General features: G+C 42.9%; 1 protein-coding gene across 1 annotated transcript; it reads right to left on the bottom strand.

Moving 5' to 3' along the window:
* Positions 1 to 2,165: 2,165 nt before the first annotated feature.
* GSTA4 (glutathione S-transferase alpha 4) lies at positions 2,166 to 19,446 on the bottom strand. The gene is made up of 7 exons (XM_012648610.1): positions 19,313 to 19,446; positions 18,245 to 18,349; positions 10,893 to 10,944; positions 9,337 to 9,469; positions 8,313 to 8,454; positions 6,490 to 6,621; positions 2,166 to 2,659 (listed from the first exon to the last, which is right to left on the bottom strand). Exons 2-7 carry the CDS (start codon positions 18,329 to 18,331, stop codon positions 2,537 to 2,539), a joined length of 669 nt encoding a protein of 222 aa, XP_012504064.1. The 5' UTR covers positions 18,332 to 18,349; positions 19,313 to 19,446; the 3' UTR covers positions 2,166 to 2,536.
* Between the last annotated feature and the right edge of the window lie 1,024 nt (positions 19,447 to 20,470).

Genomic DNA, 20,470 nt, shown 5'->3' with positions numbered 1-20,470 from the left:
TTAAGGTCATGCAACCATGAACAGGGAAAACATGGGAACCTCTCTTGGTTGGAGACAGCCTGGCCTCTTGTGTTTATTTTCTCTAATCCTTTAATTCAGTGGAGAAGCTAACCTTCCTCCTTGGTTGTTTCTTCAAAGAGCCAGAATTGAGGGCCCCCTAGTGTCTAAGAGAATTAAACCCCAAAAGCAATGTTTGCAAAATGGACTTAATTAAGGTCTATATAGCCAGCTCTCAGGAAATGGCATTGGATAGTAAAAATGCACCAAAATGATAATATAAAATAGCCCAAATTTGCCGACATCCCACAAAACTCAGTGGAGGTGGTGAATCCCTTATCCGAAATGTTTGCTACACCAGAAGTGTTTTGGATTTTGGAATATTTGCGTCATACTTACTCGGTTGAGCATTCCAAATCCAAAAAGCTCCAACGAGCATTTCCTCTGAGTGTCATGTCGGCGCTCAAAAAGCTTCCGATTTTAGAGCGTTTCGGATTTCAGATTTGGGATGCCCAACCTGTCATGCAGACCCGAGTGTTATCAAGTCAATGTCTGGTTCCCATGTGCAAATTCATGCCTAAATGAGTGTAATATGTTTCTTCTCCCTGAAGACTTTAGAGGGAGCAGTCCGTAAGATTGCCCTCACTTCTGACACCAACTGCAAGTTTGCGGAGTACCCAAAACCACCTTCACTCGAAGGACTCAAAGAACTCACTGAAAGTGGTTATACTCACGGCTATGGTTTATTACAGGGAAAGGATACAGGTGAAAATCAAACAAGGGAAGAGATGCATAGGGCAGCGTTGAGGAGGGTTCCAAACACAGGGCTTCCACATGTCCTCTTTCTGTGGAGTCTTGGACAGCGTTTACTTCTCCTGGCAATAATGTGACAATACACATCGAACATGGTCAACCAGTGAAGCTTACCTGAGCCTCGGAGCCTTGAGTTTTCATTGGGGGTCTACTGTGTAGGCATGGTTCACTTCCCAAATGGCTATCTGTCCCCTTCCCTTCAGAGTTGAGCTGATGTGACCCAAAGCCTCCTCCTTATATCATATTGCCTTGTGGCTCAAAGCTCTCACCCTAAATCACATTGTTACCGGCTGGCTCAAGGCCCCCAGGCAAACAAAGACACTCCTGGCAGGCATGACATTTCAAGGGCTTAGAGACTGTCCCAGGAGGCAAAGGCCAGACCCCCTTGGGGCAAGGTGAAATTCTTTACACACTCCCCCATTTTCTTTTTGTTGGCCACTGCACTCAGGAGCCTGGCCCGACCTGGGCCCTGCCCTCAGATGCAGCAGGCTGTGACGGCGTTGTTCCTCAGGCCTGCCCAGTGCTGCACCTGCCACCAAGATTTTGATCTTCCAGGAGCTTTAGACATTAGAGTGATGACAGAGTGGCCACATTATGTGAATATAAAGACAAATCGCCATCTTGATGTTTGCGCTTGATTTTCCTCTAATAAAAACACCGAGGCACTTGCATTGATTGCGACAGGCATTAATGATTGCCTGACAATTGTCCTTCCTTTTTCTACCTGTGAGCAAAAGATTCCTCCTGCGGTGAGGGATGTGTGTATCCTCTTTATGAGACCCTCATGAAAAACTCGCCTTTCCTTGGTTTTTAAATTTCTGAGTAGTAGATACTCCAAAAGTGGCAATTCTTTTCTTTTTAAAATTACTTCTGTTTCCATGTGTATCTTCCCTACTCGGCGGTGAACTTTCCCAAACCAGGGCTCTATTCTAGGATTCTGCCCCCTGGCACCCTGCCTGGTATATAACAGGTGCTCAGTTAGTATTTGAGATGTAAATCAACACCTGTTTAAAAGCAGTACTAATAGACAATACTTTCAGTTTTGAAATACAAAACATTAGTGGTCTACAAATAACCATTTGAGTAATCAGAAGATGAAAATAATACATATTTGCATTTTCTTATACATGTGTCCAATATAACAGGAAGGATATACAAATAGTAACTGTGTTTGCCTGTGAGAAGCAGGACTGTGTTGCTGGGAGGCAGGGTTGAAAGAAGACTTCTGAGACCTTACAGCCCTTTATGCTTTTTTTGATTTTTGAACCATGCAAACATATTCTGTATTTCAAAAATTTTAATTAAAAAGTTCTAGCAACAGGGCAATGATTGGTAAATTCTTTATTTTGGCCAATATCAATTGCATTCATTACTACCATTTGATTTATTATAGCTCAGAGGAGGGTCATTCACTAGACATTTTGTTGTTATTAGACACTAAAAATTAGGAAGAGACTGGAGAGGGTTTAGAATAGGATAAGGAGAGTAGAAAGATGCTCAGATCTAACTTAAACATCATCCTTCCCCAAAACGTTTTCCAAAAAAGGTTTCCCATGACAATTATTTACTGGACAAAAAAAAGGGCTGATATTTCTAGAAAAGATCTCCTTGACATGAAAGATCCAATTTAGGACCCAGCCTAATACACAGCACCGTGACAGGGCTGGGATGGACGGACACAGCCATCTCTAGGAACGTGCTCTCACTCACAGACAGATGGGCTGTTTTATGGCATAAAGACGTTGTAGACCGTTCTCACGTAGATTTCATCAGGCGGTGGCTTCTTCTTGCTGCCGGGTTCAAGGAATCTCTTAATTGTAGGGATATTACTTATTTTCACTGTGTACTCCTGGAAAAGAAAACACAAAAGCTCCAGTTTAACAGCAAAGGTTATTCAGTACTATGAAAATACGGCTGCACAAGTGACCCATCGAAATTTGTTCAGTATTTGTTGAAGGGATCTAATCAGAACTGTAATCTAGCATGTATTTAAGCATCTCTGACCTCTTGGTATGATTATTTACAATCTCTGCCACATGACTGGAATCAAGACCAGGAGTTATGCAAATCTCTCAGTTGACAAAAAGATGTGAACTCTTTTCAGAGATACAAAATAAAAAGACACACATATTTAAAATAGGATTATGATACTTGCTTAAAGAGAAAAAAACACATAGAAAGTACCTCGAATGTATTGATCTGCTCAGAGAAAATGCACGAGCTATTTAAATAAAAGTGCTTTAAAAAGTCATCAGATGGTACAATTTATATTTTAAGATTCAGCTTCCCTAGACTTTTACTCCTACTAGCAAATGAATCCTCTTTCTGGCTATGTGTGGGAGATGGTCAGTTGCATTTTTCTTTTTTTTCTAAATAGAGACAGGGCCTTGCTCTGCTGCCCAGGCTAGAGTGCAGTGGCATGATCATAGCTCACAGCAACCTCAAACTCCCGGGCTCAAGAGCTCCTCCTGCTTCACCCTCCCCAGTAGCTGGGCCTACAGGTGTGCACCATCACACCTGGCTAATTTTTTTTTTCTAATATTTTGTAGAAAAGGGGTCTTGCTATGTTGCCAGGCAGGTCTCGAACTCCTGGCCTCAAGTGATCCTCCCACCTTGACCTCCCAAAGTGCTGGGATTAAAGGCCTGAGCCATGATACCTGGCCCAGTTGCATTTTTCATTGCCTATGGCTCAGATAACAGATATTTATGTAAACCGGAATGGAAGAAAAAAATGTATTTTTCATTCATAGAGTCAAATCTTACCAATTCTCAGTAACTGAGAAAAGTCCATTTGTTCTAGTGAAAATTTTGAACTATATGAAGAAGCATATACTCATCATATATAATTATTCTAATAAAATCTTTTAAAGTGAAGAGGTCATTTATTTTAAAAAAAGCTACTATTTACTAAATGCCTATTATGTGCAAGGGACAGCCTTAATTAAGCACACACACATAAATATACATGTGTCACTAATATTTTAAAAACCCTAATAATTATGTCAATTAATTATATGTAAATATGACGATCTTTTCTTTTCACTACTGATTTTAGCTCTCCTTGTATTATATAATTTTAATATTATCCCAATATTTAGAAGCTTGTACCAAAGGATTTATCACTTCAAGATTTATCTGGGGTTCAGAGTCATCATGTATAATAAAACTTTTGTGACCTTTTTTTAACTATTAATCAATATAGGAATAACCCTTTAATTCAACACAGATCTGGTGTCAGATTTTGAAGTCCTTTAATGTTGATCTCAATCTGATCAGACATTAAAATTACATTTACACAGATGTGCCTTATGGTTTAAAAACAAGTTGTCAACATTATGAATACAGAGTACCAATTGGTCCTAGTGCTACAGTTTATCAAAAGAGCCAGATCTCTATCATTAACCCTAAACTTTTTAGATCTTTTGTGTATGTTGAAAGAAAAGTACCTTAATGCCTATGAGGTATGTGTGTATGTGTACACAAGTGTATACGCATACCTGGAGAGATCTCACATTTGATAAGCTTAGCATTCTACCTTCTTCTGGGTTCAGCATCCCATGCTTAGGGCCAAAGGCATGTCTATGCATTTCTAAGTAATGCATGTTTAGGAAACCACACAGACTAGTGAAAAGGGCACAGGCTTAGATCCCAGATCCTTCTGTGTCTCCCAGCTCAGTCACCCATAGTCATGTAGCTTTATGCAGATCATGTCATGTTTCCAAGCCTGCAGTTTTCACCTGTGAAATGCGGATAGTAAAGCCCACCTCCTAGGTTACTGGGGTAGGGAGGAAGATGAGCAAATGCATGTGAAGCAGGGACTCAATAAATGACAGATCCCTTCCTCCTACTTCCTGTCTCTGCTAAGCAAATAACTGTTTTTAACAGGGCAAAAGAATACTTCAGGTCAAAACTATCCCAAATTCCAAATGAATAAAGTCAAATTAAAGTTATTCTTTGTGTCTGCAAGAAATGAATATATACGTGTGTGTGTGTGATAACTGTGACATCGTAAATGATACAGTGGCTTATTCGCCTTGGTGAAGTAAAGATTTCTATTCTTATTTTACAGGTATATTTATTGAATTGGTGGTTGTTGTCCTCATTAGTGTATCAAAATGATGTTTGCTAGACTTAGAAAAAAATTTTTTTTCTAAAATGCATGTGTGTTACTCTTTGGGGATTTAGTGTGTCCTCTTGGCTTTTGATAACTTGATCAAAGATATATCATTTTGGTCTATGTTGGAGATTGGCAACCTTTTTCTATAAGGGACCAGTCAGCAAATATTTTAAGCTTTGCAGGCCATACGGTCTCTATCAGATCTACTCAACTCTGCTGTAGGAACACAAAAGCAACCACAGACAACGTGTAAGTGATTGGGCATGGCTTTGTTCCAACAAAATTTATGAACACTGAAATTTGAATTTATGTCTCATAAAGTATTATTATTCTTTTGATTTTTTTTAACCATTTAAAAATGTAAAAACCATTCTTAGCTCATGAGCTATATAAAAACAGGTGGCAGGCCGGGTGCGGTGGCTCACGCCTGTAATCCTAGCACTCTGGGAGGCCGAGGCGGGTGGATTGCTCAAGGTCAGGAGTTCGAGACCAGCCTAAACGAGAGTGAGACCCCATCTCTACTAAAAAAATAGAAAGAAATGATCTGGACAACTAAAAATATATATATATATAGAAAAAAATTAGCCGGGCATGGTGGCGCATGCCTGTAGTCTCAGCTACTCGGGAGGCTGAGGCAGGAGGATCGCTTGAGCCCAGGAGTTTGAGGTTGCTGTGAGCTAGGCTGACGCCACGGCACTCTAGCCAAGGCAACAGAGCCAGACTCTGTCTCAAAAAAAAAAAAACAGGTGGCAAGCCAGGTGTGGGCCAGGGGCTGTAGTTTGCAGACCCCCCTGCCCCGTATGGTAGTAAGCCCATTAGACTTCGAGATAAAGGGCTAAGGTTCTAGACACCCACTGGCCAGGCCATCTTGGCTGCTGACTTCTTCATCGTGGGTCTCTACTTCCTCATATATATAAGCAAAAGGCATTAGATGAGATTGGTTTTTTAAAGCCCTTATCAACTTTAAAATTCTAGGATCAAGTCTGCCAAATAACACCAAGGAGTAATCTGAGCCACACGAAAATCTTCCCGTGGAATTTCTGGGAAGGAGAATGGTGGGCACCCTCTGGAGTGATATTTAGGGTGCCTCTCATTTGCTCTCCAAACTCTGGGTTAGAAGTTTCCAATTAGAGACCCCATTATTTCTGAGAAAGGGAGCCATACCCTGATGACAAAGACTGTTTTTGATGCCAATTTCACCTGCTCTTGTGTCAGCAGACCCAGCACACACAGATGAGGAGCCCCTCAGCCCTACAGCTATCTCTGTGGAACCCCCATCAGCAAACTCTCTGTGTATGGAGTTTGTTCCAAGATGGTAGTTATGGAACAAAACTAAGATGAAAATTTCTTTTACATTCAATGATCTTACAACTCTAAGGATTTGAGGACCAGAAAAATAATTTCAAGTCCATGCCTTCATTTCATTTTCCTAACTAGAATTTAAAATTACTCTTACACACACACACATACACACACACACACACCCACGCCAACCGAACAACAGACGCTGAAGGGTGGCCTAAGAGTTCTGGGCCAACCTTCTAACACATGGTTTTATTTACCTGGAGGAAAGGAAATGCAGACAGGATATTAGGAATTTTCTCTTCTAGAGCCAAAATGGTTTGGAGAAGAATTATGTCTGCAAGGCTCAGCTGATTACCAACAAGAAAGCTTTGTCCGTGACCCCTTAAAATCTGCAGGGTATAAATGGTTGCATTGGTTACAACATTCTACATGGAGAAACTGATGACGCCACTGAATCAATGCAGGATCTAAAAGGGGATGAAACCATGGCCTGTCCTTTCATCCTTTTATAAATAACATCAATTGAGAGGATGCTCCCTACATTGGAGAGAGAGAGAGGAAATGGAAACATCCTTAAATACCTCCTGTAGATCAGAATGAGATAGTGAAAGAGAGAAGGGAAAATGCATTATTTCTGGATTTAGCATCCAGTGTTTTGAAAGAATACATCTATTCCATAAATGTATCTACAGAAACGAATCTGGGAGCCTCGAGGAGGGGCTGAGGTGATGTAAGAAGTCTAAGGAACAGGTTGTCTCCAAGGGGTCCACTCTTATTTCCCTGCTTTGCGTTTCCATGAACACCAGGACTTGTAGTCATAAACTAGACTTGACTATAAATGTAGACTTCCTCTTACATCTCCCAAAATAGAGAAAACTAAAAGCTTGAGTTCATCTTGATCCTCCTTTTGAGGGTAACATATAGGTGTGGGCTTTATAGGAATAGATTATGATCAGGGAGGGGCAAGGAACAGAGGTGGCAAAGGGGAGATCCCCTCCACCGTGAGCTCTTGGATGCCCAAGGGTGTGTGTGTGTGTGTGTGTGTGTGCATGTGTCTGAGGGGAACTCTGAATACAACTCCAAATCAATAATAGCTACTGGAGCCAGAGTGACAAAACACAATGAATCCAGAATCTGTAGTCCAAGGCCAGAGTTCCAACTCTGGCTCTCCATTTCCTAGCTGCATTGCCTTGAATGGGTCACTGGATCTCTCCACGATTCCATTTCACTCTGTGTAAAGGGCGATGACTTATACCTCACTGGTATGTTGTGAAGAGCCCTGACACAGTCTGGGCCACTGGGACCTAAGAATCAGCACTGACCCTTCGCCAAGGCACCAGGTCCCCATGCCCTAGCCACACCACATTTTTGCATTATCTTACTTTACATTCGCAAATTGCCTGTGGGAAAGACACCATGAAACCAAGCTACAGAAAAACTCCGAAAATATTTCTCATTGTTCTTAAATCTAATTCCATAAAGATAGTTAGGGGAAGTTTGCCAAATAGGCCTTCTCAAGTTTTTACATTGTCTTCTTTTGTGTTCAAATGGAAACATTAAAAACAATTCCTCCCAGTTCAGGAAAAGAGGAATTTGAAGCTCAGAAAAGCAGATACAGTAATAAGAAGAGGAAAATAACAAAACCGAAAACAAAAAGAACAAAGAGAAGAAATAAAATGGAAATGGTAAATGGTTCTTCTCCTCATATCCAACTACCAGGGAGGGTGCCTGATACATAATAGCTATTTGACAGTTGTTTGTTGAATGAATGAATGGGTAGTTTCTGCTTTTCTGTATCTTACACAAGCCAGGCACTTGGTGAATGCAAGCAACAATAATGCACAAATGTGGCGAGCCCATGCTTTTTACAGACTTCAGAAACACATGATCCTAGTGGAGCCAGAGGGGCTCTGAGACATCAGCATTGTGCTGATGGCTACTATTAGCTCTTAGGAGCCCATCAGCTCTTAGATTAGTCCAACTGGGCTCAGTTCACACAGCCCTGAGCAGAAGAGGGTGTTTGTGGCAGCCGTCTTAACAGTTTGGTTATGCCGCATTTATGGGCATCTCAGCCACCTACCTTTTCAAACACAGGAAAGTATCTAATTATAGCCTTCTGCGCCATGTTAACCACTTCCCTTTGCTGATCGTCTGGTTTTAAGAAAGGATGCATGATAATCAGCTCCAGCAGATCCAGGGTCCCCTCCACATACATGTCAATCCTTAAAACAAAGAAGCAGTTTTCTCAGTTTTCCCTATCAGCTTCCACAGTAAGAATTCAGAGGGCTTTTTCTTAAGGCTCTGACAACTTAAGTACCAAGACACATTTACCTACACCTCTCTCTTAAGAGCAAAGATGCAAAGTCAATTCTAGATGTAACTGAAAAAAATGTTTCAGAAAAATCTGTCTCAAATCAGCGTGACAGTCATGTCTGCCCTCTCTCCCTAGCTCCTATTCCTCCACCATCACGCTAGCACCCCTGCTCTGGTCTCTCAGTGTGGGTTAAAATTCACATTTACAAAAATAGTGAATATCACTTACTGAATGCTTGGAATCTACCAGGCATGGTGCTCAACACTTTCTATCCATTATCTCATTGAATCCCACAATGCTACGAGGAATGCACTATTGTTATACCCATTGTACAGAAAACTCATCAGGAAACTGGAGCTTAACACTTTGCCCAGGGTCATGTATCTAAGAGATGCAAGGACCAGGCTTTGAATTCAAATTATAATCCAGTGCACGCCCTCCCAGGCCTTGAATGTCATGGCTGCTTCCATTCCTAGCACTCAATGATTGTGAATTTGCAAGAAAGGTAAAAAGCTGTATCAAAGCACTTAAAGATCCTGAAACCTGAAAAAAGACGCCCCAGACATAGTATTCAATATCTGAATTCAATTCTTTTCTACCATTTTACTCAAACTTTCTATACTGAATTTCCAACTGGTCTTCGTGACCTTTCTGGGTTTTTGTTTCTTGTTCACGCTAACGATAAAGGAGAGACATAAAGGAGATGGGCTGTGCTTTGATTAGAAGATTGCTAATCAGCTAAGGCATCAGTAAGCTGACAAGTGAGAATGCGCGAGAAGGACCACAGTACAGGGTTCTCTCCTTGAGGTCCCTGCCAAAGAGATTGTGCTTTTCTGCTATGTAGTGGAGAATGCTTCGGGTCTGCACCAGCTTCATCCCGTCGATTTCAACCATGGGCACTTGTTGGAAGAGCAGGTGGTTACCTGAGAGTGGAAGCCCAGAGTTAGAAGTGATCTCTCCTTCCCCATCCCCCAACCCCTAAAAAAGTGCTCTATTAAATGAAAAAGGACAAGTGGGGCCATCATAGCCTTAGGAAATAGTGTAAAGTTCCCTGATGACAGATAACTTGCACTTCATTCAGGGGAGCAGATTTAGCCATAAAAGTAGACTGAAAACTAGCATTGTTATACACTTTCCCTTTTCATTTTCACCCCAGGAAAAATGCCTCCCCACGGTGAGGGATGGGATGGGAGAAAGAGACATAGTGAAGACACTTCTTCAGAGCTAAACTGGCCAGTACAGTAACCACTAGCTACATGCAGCTTTTGAAACCTAAATTTAAATTAATAATCAAAATCTTTAAAAATTTAAAATTCAGTTCCTCAGAGGGACCAGACATATCTCAAGCGCTCAGCAGTCATAGGTGGCTAGTGGCTACCCTACTGGACCGTGCAGAATAGAACATTTCCTTCACTGTCAAATGTTCTATTGGAGAGCACTGTTTTCAAAGAATCTGATAATGAAACCTAAGTCACCAGCTGATACTCATGTATACTCTTTGGTTTCTGTGTGTTCTACAGCCACAGACCACCTACTGCAAGTTTGCTATTACTGGTCAAAAAACAGTCCTGACTTTCTTCAACAAACCTGTATCACACACTTTCCACACACCGAACCCTGGGGAGAGATGCAGGTACGGGACACAGCCCAGCCCCTGAGGGGCTCAGGCACTGAGGCCACGGGAGGAGAGCGGGGAGGGGAGTACTCAGCACATGCCTGGCGGTTGCTGGCCAGTGTCACCCATGAAAGGTGGCCTTACAGACCTGGAGAGCTGGTACCCCTCAAGGGAACCTTGAGTTGGGCCTGGAGACCCTGCCGATGGCTGGGGGGAGCTGCTCACAGGTTGCTAGGCATTCTTTAGGGACCTGCTGGTGGGTCCCCCACTGAGGATGGGCATGGAGGGAATAGAGCTGACCAGGAGTCGCGGGGAGGGGGAGTTGTTGATTTCACTTCTGTTTGGTACTGACTTCAGAAAGTAGCCACCTGTAAATGGGGACATTTATCTGCATACTTCAAGCAGGCCGTGACACTTCACACAAGGGGGGAAGATGAGAAGGAGGGGAGGGCAAGGGAGAGAAAGAAAGGGGGGAAAGAGATTAGATGGGGTGAAGGGGAGCAGAAAGGGATGGGGAAGAAACTGCTCCCTCGATTCAGCCAGCTTTGACGGAACACAAGCTTTTACGGAAGCAATTTCCTGGCAATTTCAACTATTTATTCCTTCTTGCTTTTCTGATTTTAGGATGCTGTTCTCAATGTTTAGTGTCATCAGCTATCTTTGCCCTTCCACATAAATTACAGTTTTTAAAAAGTCAGTATTATAGACAGTTGTTTCATTTTCGCACTCACCATCCTGCAGCTTTTGCAACTGTTCTTTTGTTTCCAGAAATTCTTCATCAAACTAAATTAAAAAAAAAGAAATATGGTACATATATACAACGGATTATTATTCAGCCATAAAAATGAATAAAATCCTGTCATTTGCAGCAACATGGATGGAACTAGAGGTCATTATGTTAAGTGAAATAAGCCAGGCACAGAAAGACAAATACTGCATGTGCTCACACATACACAGGAGCTAAAAAGGATCTCATGAAGATAAAGAGAGAGATTGGTGGTTACCAGAAGCCGAGAAGGGTAGAAGGGCAGGGGTATGAAGAGAGGTTGGTTAATGGGTACAAAAATACAGTTAGATAGAAGGATTAAGATGTCGTGCACAATAGTACAGTAAGATGACTACAGTTAACAACAATGTATTGGATAGTTCAAAATAGCAGAAGAGTAGAACTGGAATGTTCCCAACATAAAGAGAAGATACATGTTTGAGGCGATGGATATTCCAGTTAACCTGATTTGATCATCATACATTGTATACATGTATCAAAACATCACATGTACCCCCAAAATATGTACCCTTATGAATCAATTTTTTTAAAAGATATCCCTGTCTGCCCCCCCCCACAAGAAGGTAAATGTCATTACGGATTCAGGATTGAAAATACTAAAATACTAATTGTCTCAAAAAGCAGAGAGAAAGAGCACACTTCGCATCCACATCTTGGTTTCTAAATATTATTGTTCCCTAAAAGGAGCTAGGGCTCCTATAAGTAAAGGTTGATTTTGTTATGCCAGAAAGCATGAAAGCACTCAAAGATGAGAGAGATATGTCAAAGGCCAAGGCATGGAGGATACTATGTGCCGGGAATTCCCTAGCCAAATTTGGGACAATTCTGGCATCGAATAGAATGATGTCAATTATGGACGATAACATACAACAAGAACAAAAATCTCTGTCTATAAATGATGACAATGAAAAAAAAAGGGAAGGAAAAGCTCTTTTTTAGAGAAGAATTCGTGCTAATTAATGTAGAATTAGCCCTAATTAAGGATAAAATTAGCAAATCACCACTTTCCAGCCTCCAGCATAATGACTAATTCTGATGAGGATCATAAGGGATGCTGAAATCGCTGGAGTACAGAATGTTCACACGATCTCCACGTGTCACCCCACAAGTTACTTAATCATGATAAAGGGGAAATGTCTCTTTACAGTGGAGAGATCTGGAGATCTCTCACCCTCTGTCTAACCAAGCAAGCAAACTCGGCTCCCAGCGGGGAACACCCTGACATCCTGTGCCTCCTGTTGTGACACAGTGAGAAGGGCACAGTCGCACCTGTAAAAACACTGCCAAAAATATTTAACCCAAATGTATTAATAAATACCAGGTGAAATCCAGGCACATTCAGCATGTGGGACATTCTGCAACATAATGGCTGGGACTCCTTTAGAGTCCAGGGCAAGGGAAAAAAAAAAAAAAAGGCCAGGTCCTGTCGACGAGAAGTGGCTAAAGAGATACAACCACCAAATGTCTGAATCATGACGGTATCCTGGAAGAGAGGAAACTGTTATCACTGCTGAACAGATGTGTACCAGTTATACAGACATTTGGGGCACTATCGGGAAAGTCTGAATCTGGATTGCACATTAGATGTTGTGAATACAGTGCTGATTTTCTTAGTGGTGACAATGGTATTGTCGTTATAAGGACAATTATTTATTCTTTCTTGGGAAGAAGATAGATGCTGATGTCTGCAACTACTTCCAAATGATTCAGAAATAAAAAGCAGACAGGAAGGCAGAAAGCAAATGTAGCAAAATGTTAACAACTGGTGAATTAAGTTGTAAGGCGTCCATTGTACCATTACAACTTTTCTGTAGGTCTGAAAGTTTTCAAATTGAAAAGCTGGGGGAAGGGAAGAAACGGAATGAAAACAAGTTCGTCTTCAGGTGACATTATGATGTTCTAAGATGTCCCGCACTAATGCGCTTTGCGTCAAGAAGAGGAGGCTTCCTCCAGCCTGAGTCCAGGGATCAGTCCCCACAGTGGCTAGCGCTGTGCTGCGCTCCCCTCACCCAAGGGCAGGGCCGAGGGGGCCAGAGCAGCATCAACCGCCCTCCCCTCCTCCAGGGGAACTAGCTGACCTGGGGGTTGAATCAGGATCATGGGGTGTGGTCTTCGCTTCTGCTACTCGCTAGGCTGAGTCCTTGCAGTGTTTGGAGAGGCGCTCAGTGCTCTCAGAGGATCTCCATCTGAAGTCCACGGTGCAGTAGCCGCGGGGTACCAATGTTCGTTCAGGACATCTCCTGAACTCCTGGATCAACTGAACAATTTATCTCTCAGATGTATTCAACTGAAGCGTTTCTCTTTGCATATTTACACTAAACATACTAAAATCAAAAGTCAAAAACATATTAGTTAACTGGAAGCTGTTGTGATACATGCAGGGATAAATTGTTCAGTCAATGCCCGGAGTGAATGGTAGAACCAAGCTGAACTAGTCATCGCAAGACAGGCAGAAAAAGTTTGAGCAGAATGGGCAATTGAACAATCAACTGAAGAGTATGACCAGCAGGGACAAATTGTCTTGATTCTGAATTTCCAAGAATGCACTGGCAAGGTGTCCTTCACTGTAAGGACTGGTGACATGAGGAACATTCAGGCGCCATGGATAACAAATTACGCTGCTTTAAGAAGTCAATGGCTGGAAGGTTTGAAGCACTGACAACGGGTTGCAGCATATCTATCCCATTGGGAGAAGCGAAATGAAATGAAAACTTTCTCAAAAATAAAACCGCTAAAAAAATTAAATTTCAATCTAACCCACAGGGGTTGATCACAATTGAGGAATTTGGCCCATAGGGGCAAATTGTTTAATTGATCTGCATTCCCTCTGTTAGATGACTCTCCCCTCTGTGAGCCACAGTGCAGCCATATTGTGAACGGCAGCCGTATCATGACCTATGAGCCAGCTAAGTATGCACTGGGAACAGAAAAACCAAGTAATTAACTTGTAACTGATTGTTTAAATTCTCCAGGTATATGTAGTTAAATTTTACTACGCTTGCTTGATTCATGAAAAAATGTACCTTACCTTAACCAATGCTATGTGTTTCTGTAAGCTCGCTTGCCTAAAGATTGTAATCAAACCAGGTGGTCTGAGGCTGGTCCCAGGCCTCTGAGTTAATGGCGAAAAGGACATTTTGATGTCATCTACATCCTGTTATGCAATGTATTCTGATGTCATCTACATCCTGTTATGCTGTAGTATGACCTGTTTTTCTCGCTATATGTGATCAACTAAGACTGTATAAATTCCCCCTTTTCCCTACAGCTAGCTGCCATTCTCTGTACTTGTACTCTGACAGGGCAGGGGTGGTCGCTGGCCAGCTAATAAAGACTCGCAATTAAAGACTCACAATTTGGCTCAATAGCTGGCCTTCTAATAAAGATTCACCATTTGGCTCCATTTCGATCTTAGGTGGTCTTTTCTCGCACTCCGGACCATAACACCATGCTACTGTTTCTCAAACTTGTATGACCATGATCATTTAACACACACGGGAAAGAGCAGGGAGGGGTGGAGACTCACATTCAGTCCCTGGGAGGGCCCAGAAAAGTGCATTTTTAAAAATAAGTCCTTCCACATGATTCTGACTTTTTACTCCTGGAAACACATATACAAAACCTGTGCCTTCTGTCACTAGAGTATCTCTGTGTGAAGCTTTATAAAACCACTGGTAAGTAAGAAGAAACTGGCACGGGAGCGGGGAAGGAGAGGATGGGAGAGAGAAGGAAGGAAAATGCCTAAGAGGAGCTTGGAGGGAGCCTGGCAGCTCCAGCTAGCCCAAGGTAGCCAGAGCAGAGACAGTGTCCTGGCTTCCATCCACACAAAGGGCTGTCTTTGTTTCCTAAACTGTTTCCCACGCAGGATTCTACAGAGAACTGCCTGCTTCCACACCAAAGCACTCCCTTTCTCAACACTCTTTTCGTTCTAAGTGAATTACTTAGAAGTCCTGAATTAGGAGTTGGTGGCCTTTAAGTCTCTTTTACACGTGTTAATCTCCCTTTTAAAAAGGGAGATTTGCCCGGGGTGGGGGTGGGGTGGCCTCTAGGCAAACAAAGTCCTAAGCATCAAAGAAACAACAATCAGCACAGAGTGATGTCAGTGACGACTCTATTAAATGACCGAGGGAGACTGAGGATGCAGACAGATCCCCTGAATCAGGGCAGGCTGTTTCTCAGCAGGTTTTAGTAACCGAGTACTCAGATGTGTGTCCTTTACACGTCAGGTTCAATCCAATCCTGGGACGCTGGAAATCACGAACTTGTCTGGTGGCTGCCAGCTCGTTTGTTCCTCCTGACTGCAGGCACAAACTTAGCTAAAAATGTCTTCTGACAAAGAGATGGGGAGGAACCCCCCCCCCCCAACACCACCTTTTGGGAATTGTTACTGTAAATCATGTGGTTGGCCCTAGTGTGGGAGATCAATCTGGCTTCCTCCACCCTGGTCTGAGGGGTGGGCTCATTATTCTACCCCACCTGCCTGTCCACTCTGAGGTCTGGGGTAGGTGGCTCATATGACACGTTCTTTTTTTTTCTAAACTTATTCAGGGTTGAGTTTCTATTACTGTAACCAAGAATCTTGATTCACAGGAGAGAGAAGGAGGAGCAGGGTAGAACGAAGACAGGGAAGAGAGAAGATCTGACAAAGGATTATATTACATATATACATAAGATTCATTCCAAACCTATTAAATAAATCAGGAATTACAAACTCAGAAGCCTCCTGGGCTTAGACAAATGAGGTAAATAAGTGCAGTCGACCAGGTTCGGGTCCTGGGACCACAAATTTCTTTCAGTCTCCTCTTAACACAATTGGAAAATATACCCTGAGCCAGCAGAGAATGGAAGGGCCGTCCTTATTCAGACCCAGACACTGCTGCCCTGAGAAAATGAAGACCCAGTATAATCAGATCTCCCAATTTCTAAAGGGAAGTCAAAAATCAGGATCTGCATATAAAAATGATGTCAACTAATTTAGAAAGTTATAAAACACTGTGTGGCAACTTACAATGATACACAAAAAAGAAAAACAAACAAAAAACCAAACTCAAAACCCAACAGCTCACATTTTCCATCTTCGGAGGTTGCTGGAGTAACAACTCATTATTCTGAAAACCAATAAAGGAATCAAGCATTTATCTTACCTTTTCTATATCAACGGTCTCTTTAAGTTATAAAATACCTGATAAGTGAGAAGTGCTCTTTATAAGAGAATTACAGTTAATAAATTTAGGTGAAATGATAGGAAAGTTGCCATTTTGTAATCCCTAACGATGATGATGATCAACAGCTGCTAAAGCCACTAGTTGAAAGGGTAATGGGGGAAACTATAGAAAGAAAAAGGAGCCTGGATCACACCTCTGGGTCCAACGAGCAGTTTACAGGAAATAGAGAGGATAGGGGAGCATGTTCAAATGAGCATAGCCTCAATTTACCATGCTACCTCAAAGCAACACTTTGAGGGCAAAAAAGCCAAATCTAGAACAGAGGCAGTTTCTTCCATAAATAAGTGGTGCTAGAAATAAATACAGAAACCTAGCACTGGGATCTTGGCTGCTAATACCATTTTCTGTTAAAAGGGACCAGGGATCCTTGGAGAAATTCCTGATTCCAGGGCTACAGCAGGAAAATACAATACAAGCCTAGAGCATTTTGTGGTATCAGAAAGCAAAGAAGTGCTGGCAACAAAAAGGAGTCCAAGATGAGAGAAACCAAGGGGCCAAAGCTGGAACAATTCAGGCAATTTGTGTTATTAGATGATAACCTAAAGTATAAAATCAATGTACTTAGGTCTGTAGTGATATAAATAAAGAGCTAAATAAATACATACATGGGAAGGGGAAATAAATCTTCACACGAAAATCCCAAACGTAGATACTCCCTTCTCCAGGAGGTGGAGCTTAATTCCCATCATTTTGAGTATGGGCTGGACCTCATGATTTGCTCCCAAAGAACATAGGTAAAAATAGTAACTTTACAATGGAGGTACCCGGCAGACATGACCTTAACCAAGTGATCACGGTTATCATCAACAGTGATAGCTCACGTTGCTATCACGCAACCCCTGATATGATGTGATGAGACGGGCACTTCGCCTCTGTGGCATTGTTCCCCAAAACCCATAACCCCAGGCTAATCATGAAAACACTGAGACAAATCCAAACTGTGGAGGATTCTACAAAAACACGTGACCAGTACTTTCCAAAACTGTCAAGGTGGTGAAATAAAGGAAAGACTGAGAAACTGTCACAGATTGATATAATATAATGCTGGATCCTGGAATAGTAAAAGGACATTAGTGGAAAAACTAGTGAAATCCATATAAAGCCTGTAGTTTAGTTAGTCATGAACTAAGGTTAATTCCTTAATATGATATGGTTATGTATGACATTCTTATTCGGAGAAACTGAGTGAGGAACCGTCTGCACCATTTTACAACTTTCCTATAAATCTACAATTATTCCCATATATAAAGTTGGTTTTAAAAAATGAAGAGGAAACATAGATTTTTTTAAAATACTGAAAAAAACATAACCAAATGCAATGTGTATACCTTGTTTAGATTCAGACTGGAACAAATTATTTTTAAAAAAAGCCTATTTGAGACAATTAGACTGAGCTTTAGATGATAATAAGGAATTGTTAATTTTGTTGGGTGTGATACAGTATTGTTATGTTTTAAAATCCTCATCCGTTAGAGATAAATATTGAAGCGCTCCCAGATGAAATGATATGATACTTGGATTTTGCTTTAAAATACACCCACAAAACAAGTGGAGGGAGGGGATAAATGAAATAAGATAAGCAAAAAGCAGATGATTGTTGAAGCTGGGTGAGAAGTACATAGAATTCATGGCAATGTTCTCTTTTCGTTTGTTTGTATTTGAAAATTTCTATAATAAGGAGCTAAAAGAACAGAACAAAAGCAAAAATAGAAGCATACCCACGTGCAGGCAAGATACCAAGGCTAGTTTGAAGCCATTGACATAAACAGGAAATTTATCCAGGAATAGTATAATTAATAAAAGTCTGGGAGTAAGTGGCAAATTTTAGGTTAATTCCCTTTCTCCTTATTAACAAATAGTCATTGGTGGTAGATTAGAAGCCAATAACCAAGTAAATGTTTAAAGGAAAAGAAAGAATCCCTTGAAGGAAGGAGTTTTCTGACTCAATGAAGCACCTCTGTGATTTGGGTGGAAGAGGCCTAGGGCAGAACGGTGCTCCCAAGATTTATTTTTTCCTCCAAAGGTCTCAAAGTTTTATGACAAATCTGTGAAGAAACAGCGTATAGGGTACCTCGACTCCAGCGGCAGCTAAAAGCCATCTTACGGATTCCATCCGGCCTCTCCCGTTGGGATAGTGGAGCTTGGGCCTCGCTGCCATGATGGCTTTTCAGGCTTTCTGGAAAACAAATGCAGCAGCTTCTGGCTCACAACAGTCTTAATTTCGTGCCGTCAGCCCAGGGCCCAGGGGCTAAACGAATATTCAGGATTTTGGCACAGGAAGCTTTTTTTTTCTATTGCTGCGTTTTCCCTCACTCAATAAAAATGTAGCACCGTTTTAAAAGATGAAGGAAAAAACCAACCACCTTGGCTTTCACATCGTTTCTATTTGTGATTTCTTACTCTGGATCCCGGGAAACTGGGATCTTGGGATCTTGACAAATGTTGTCAAGACATTTGTACCAGCAGCACGGGATTTCACAGATTCAGAACATCATGTAGTTTGACCTTGAGAATCTTAAGGTGTTCCAAATTCAGCTTGGAGAGGCAGGACGCGAGCGCTGCGGAGGAAAACTGCGCACCACTGGAATGGAACCTCTCCAGATACTCATGCTTTTACATACACCGTCATGTTTTCCTATCACAGCAACTGGAAGGGGGGACGAGCGGAGTGTTAACCATTGTCTGCAAAATGTGCGTCCATCGTCACGCCGGCGGTGGCTGCCCCCGGGTGCCGCCTGTCCCCCACCCGCGCCGGGAGACGAGCCCGGCCTTGAGAGGCGCGCCCAGGCCACGGCTTGGCCACCTAGGACTAGACTCGCCCGGCGCTCCGCTTCCGCGCTCGGCCCACGCGGGGCCAGGCCGGGGGACGATCTGAGCCTGCCTTCCACCAGCGGATTCAGGCTCCGCGGAGGGGGTTAATAAAAATACGCACGCGGAGCCAAGAATGACCCCGACCCCTGCCGAGGGGCCCACATCTGCCCAGATGGGGGCGGTGGTGCGAAGGACAAGACAGAGACCAGAGAAGGACTGAATGGGGGGAGGCTGAGGGATGAATGGGAGAGCGAAAGACTCGGAGAGGAGAGGGAGAGAAACGAGAAGAGGGGAGAGGTCGGGTGGGCACGGCGCGGGGGAGACAGACCTGGAGTCCGCTCGGAGCGCCCGGAGCCACACAAAAGCGCAAGGCCAGCAGTCCGCTGCGCGGCGACACCAGCAGGCGGCCAGGAGGCGCTCGAGATGGGCGAGGCTCCGGGAAATTTCACCAATAGAGACGGCGATATTTAGCATGTCCCACCCATCTGCAAGGCATTCTGGATAATGTAAAAAAAGGCCCCAAATCAAGTTAGTTTCAAATTAAATCGTAGCATTTTGAGGATGAAGTTATCGTTTTCTTGCTGGTTAGGTTTAGCTTTAGTTAGACTTTCCTATTAGGGATCTGACACAGTAAATAACCCGACCTATGTGTAAAGTTACCGGCTCCTTTCGCTTTATATAGTTTGTGTGCAAACCCTAGCTCTCGGATGTGAGGGCGATCTGGCTGCGACATCTGTCACCCCATTGATCGCCAGGGTTGATTCGGCTGATCTGGCTGGCTAGGCGGGTGTCCCCTTCCTCCCTCACCGCTCCATGTGCGTCCCTCCCGAAGCTGCGCGCTCGGTCGAAGAGGACGACCTTCCCCGCTAGAGGAGGACCGGTCTTCGGTCAAGGGTATACGAGTAGCTGCGCTCCCCTGCTAGAACCTCCAAACAAGCTCTCAAGGTCCATTTGTAGGAGAACGTAGGGTAGTCAAGCTTCCAAGACTCCAGACACATCCAAATGAGGCGCTGCACGTGGCAGTCTGCCTTTCTTTTGACCATCAAACTTAGATGCGTCTTTTAAAAGACAAAACAGCAATCACACAGTCCACTGGAAGTGTAATGACTTGAAAATTCTGCCAGAAAAGTCATGTCTACCCATACATGATTAAACAGTAGGTGTTCGTTTTTCTAATTTTGTGTGCGCGCGCGCGTGTGTGTGTATTTTTTTTTCCTTTGACTCCAGTGGATCAGCTTGAGCTTTCCTTTCATTTTGTACATTTTAGAGAAAAGTGCCCCAAGTCACGGCTCAACACAGCACCTGCCTGAAAGGGGGACCTTGGAGGTGAGGGTGTGATGGGGATAAGACCACTGGGGCTTAGGGACCCCATTTCTGAGGTCATGGGAGGAGAGGAGGTGAAGGAATGCTGCCTGAGCACGAGCTGGAGATAAGGGCAGAAGTTAACTGCCTAGTTGGGGGACAGTCCAGCGATCTGGGAGTACAG

The sequence above is a fragment of the Propithecus coquereli genome, unplaced genomic scaffold (assembly GCF_000956105.1).
Source record: "Propithecus coquereli isolate 6110/MARCELLA unplaced genomic scaffold, Pcoq_1.0 Scaffold29, whole genome shotgun sequence".
NCBI classification, from domain to species: Eukaryota; Metazoa; Chordata; class Mammalia; order Primates; family Indriidae; genus Propithecus; species Propithecus coquereli.
Note: the sequence above shows the minus strand (reverse complement) of the source record. Positions and strands in the feature narration are given on the sequence as shown.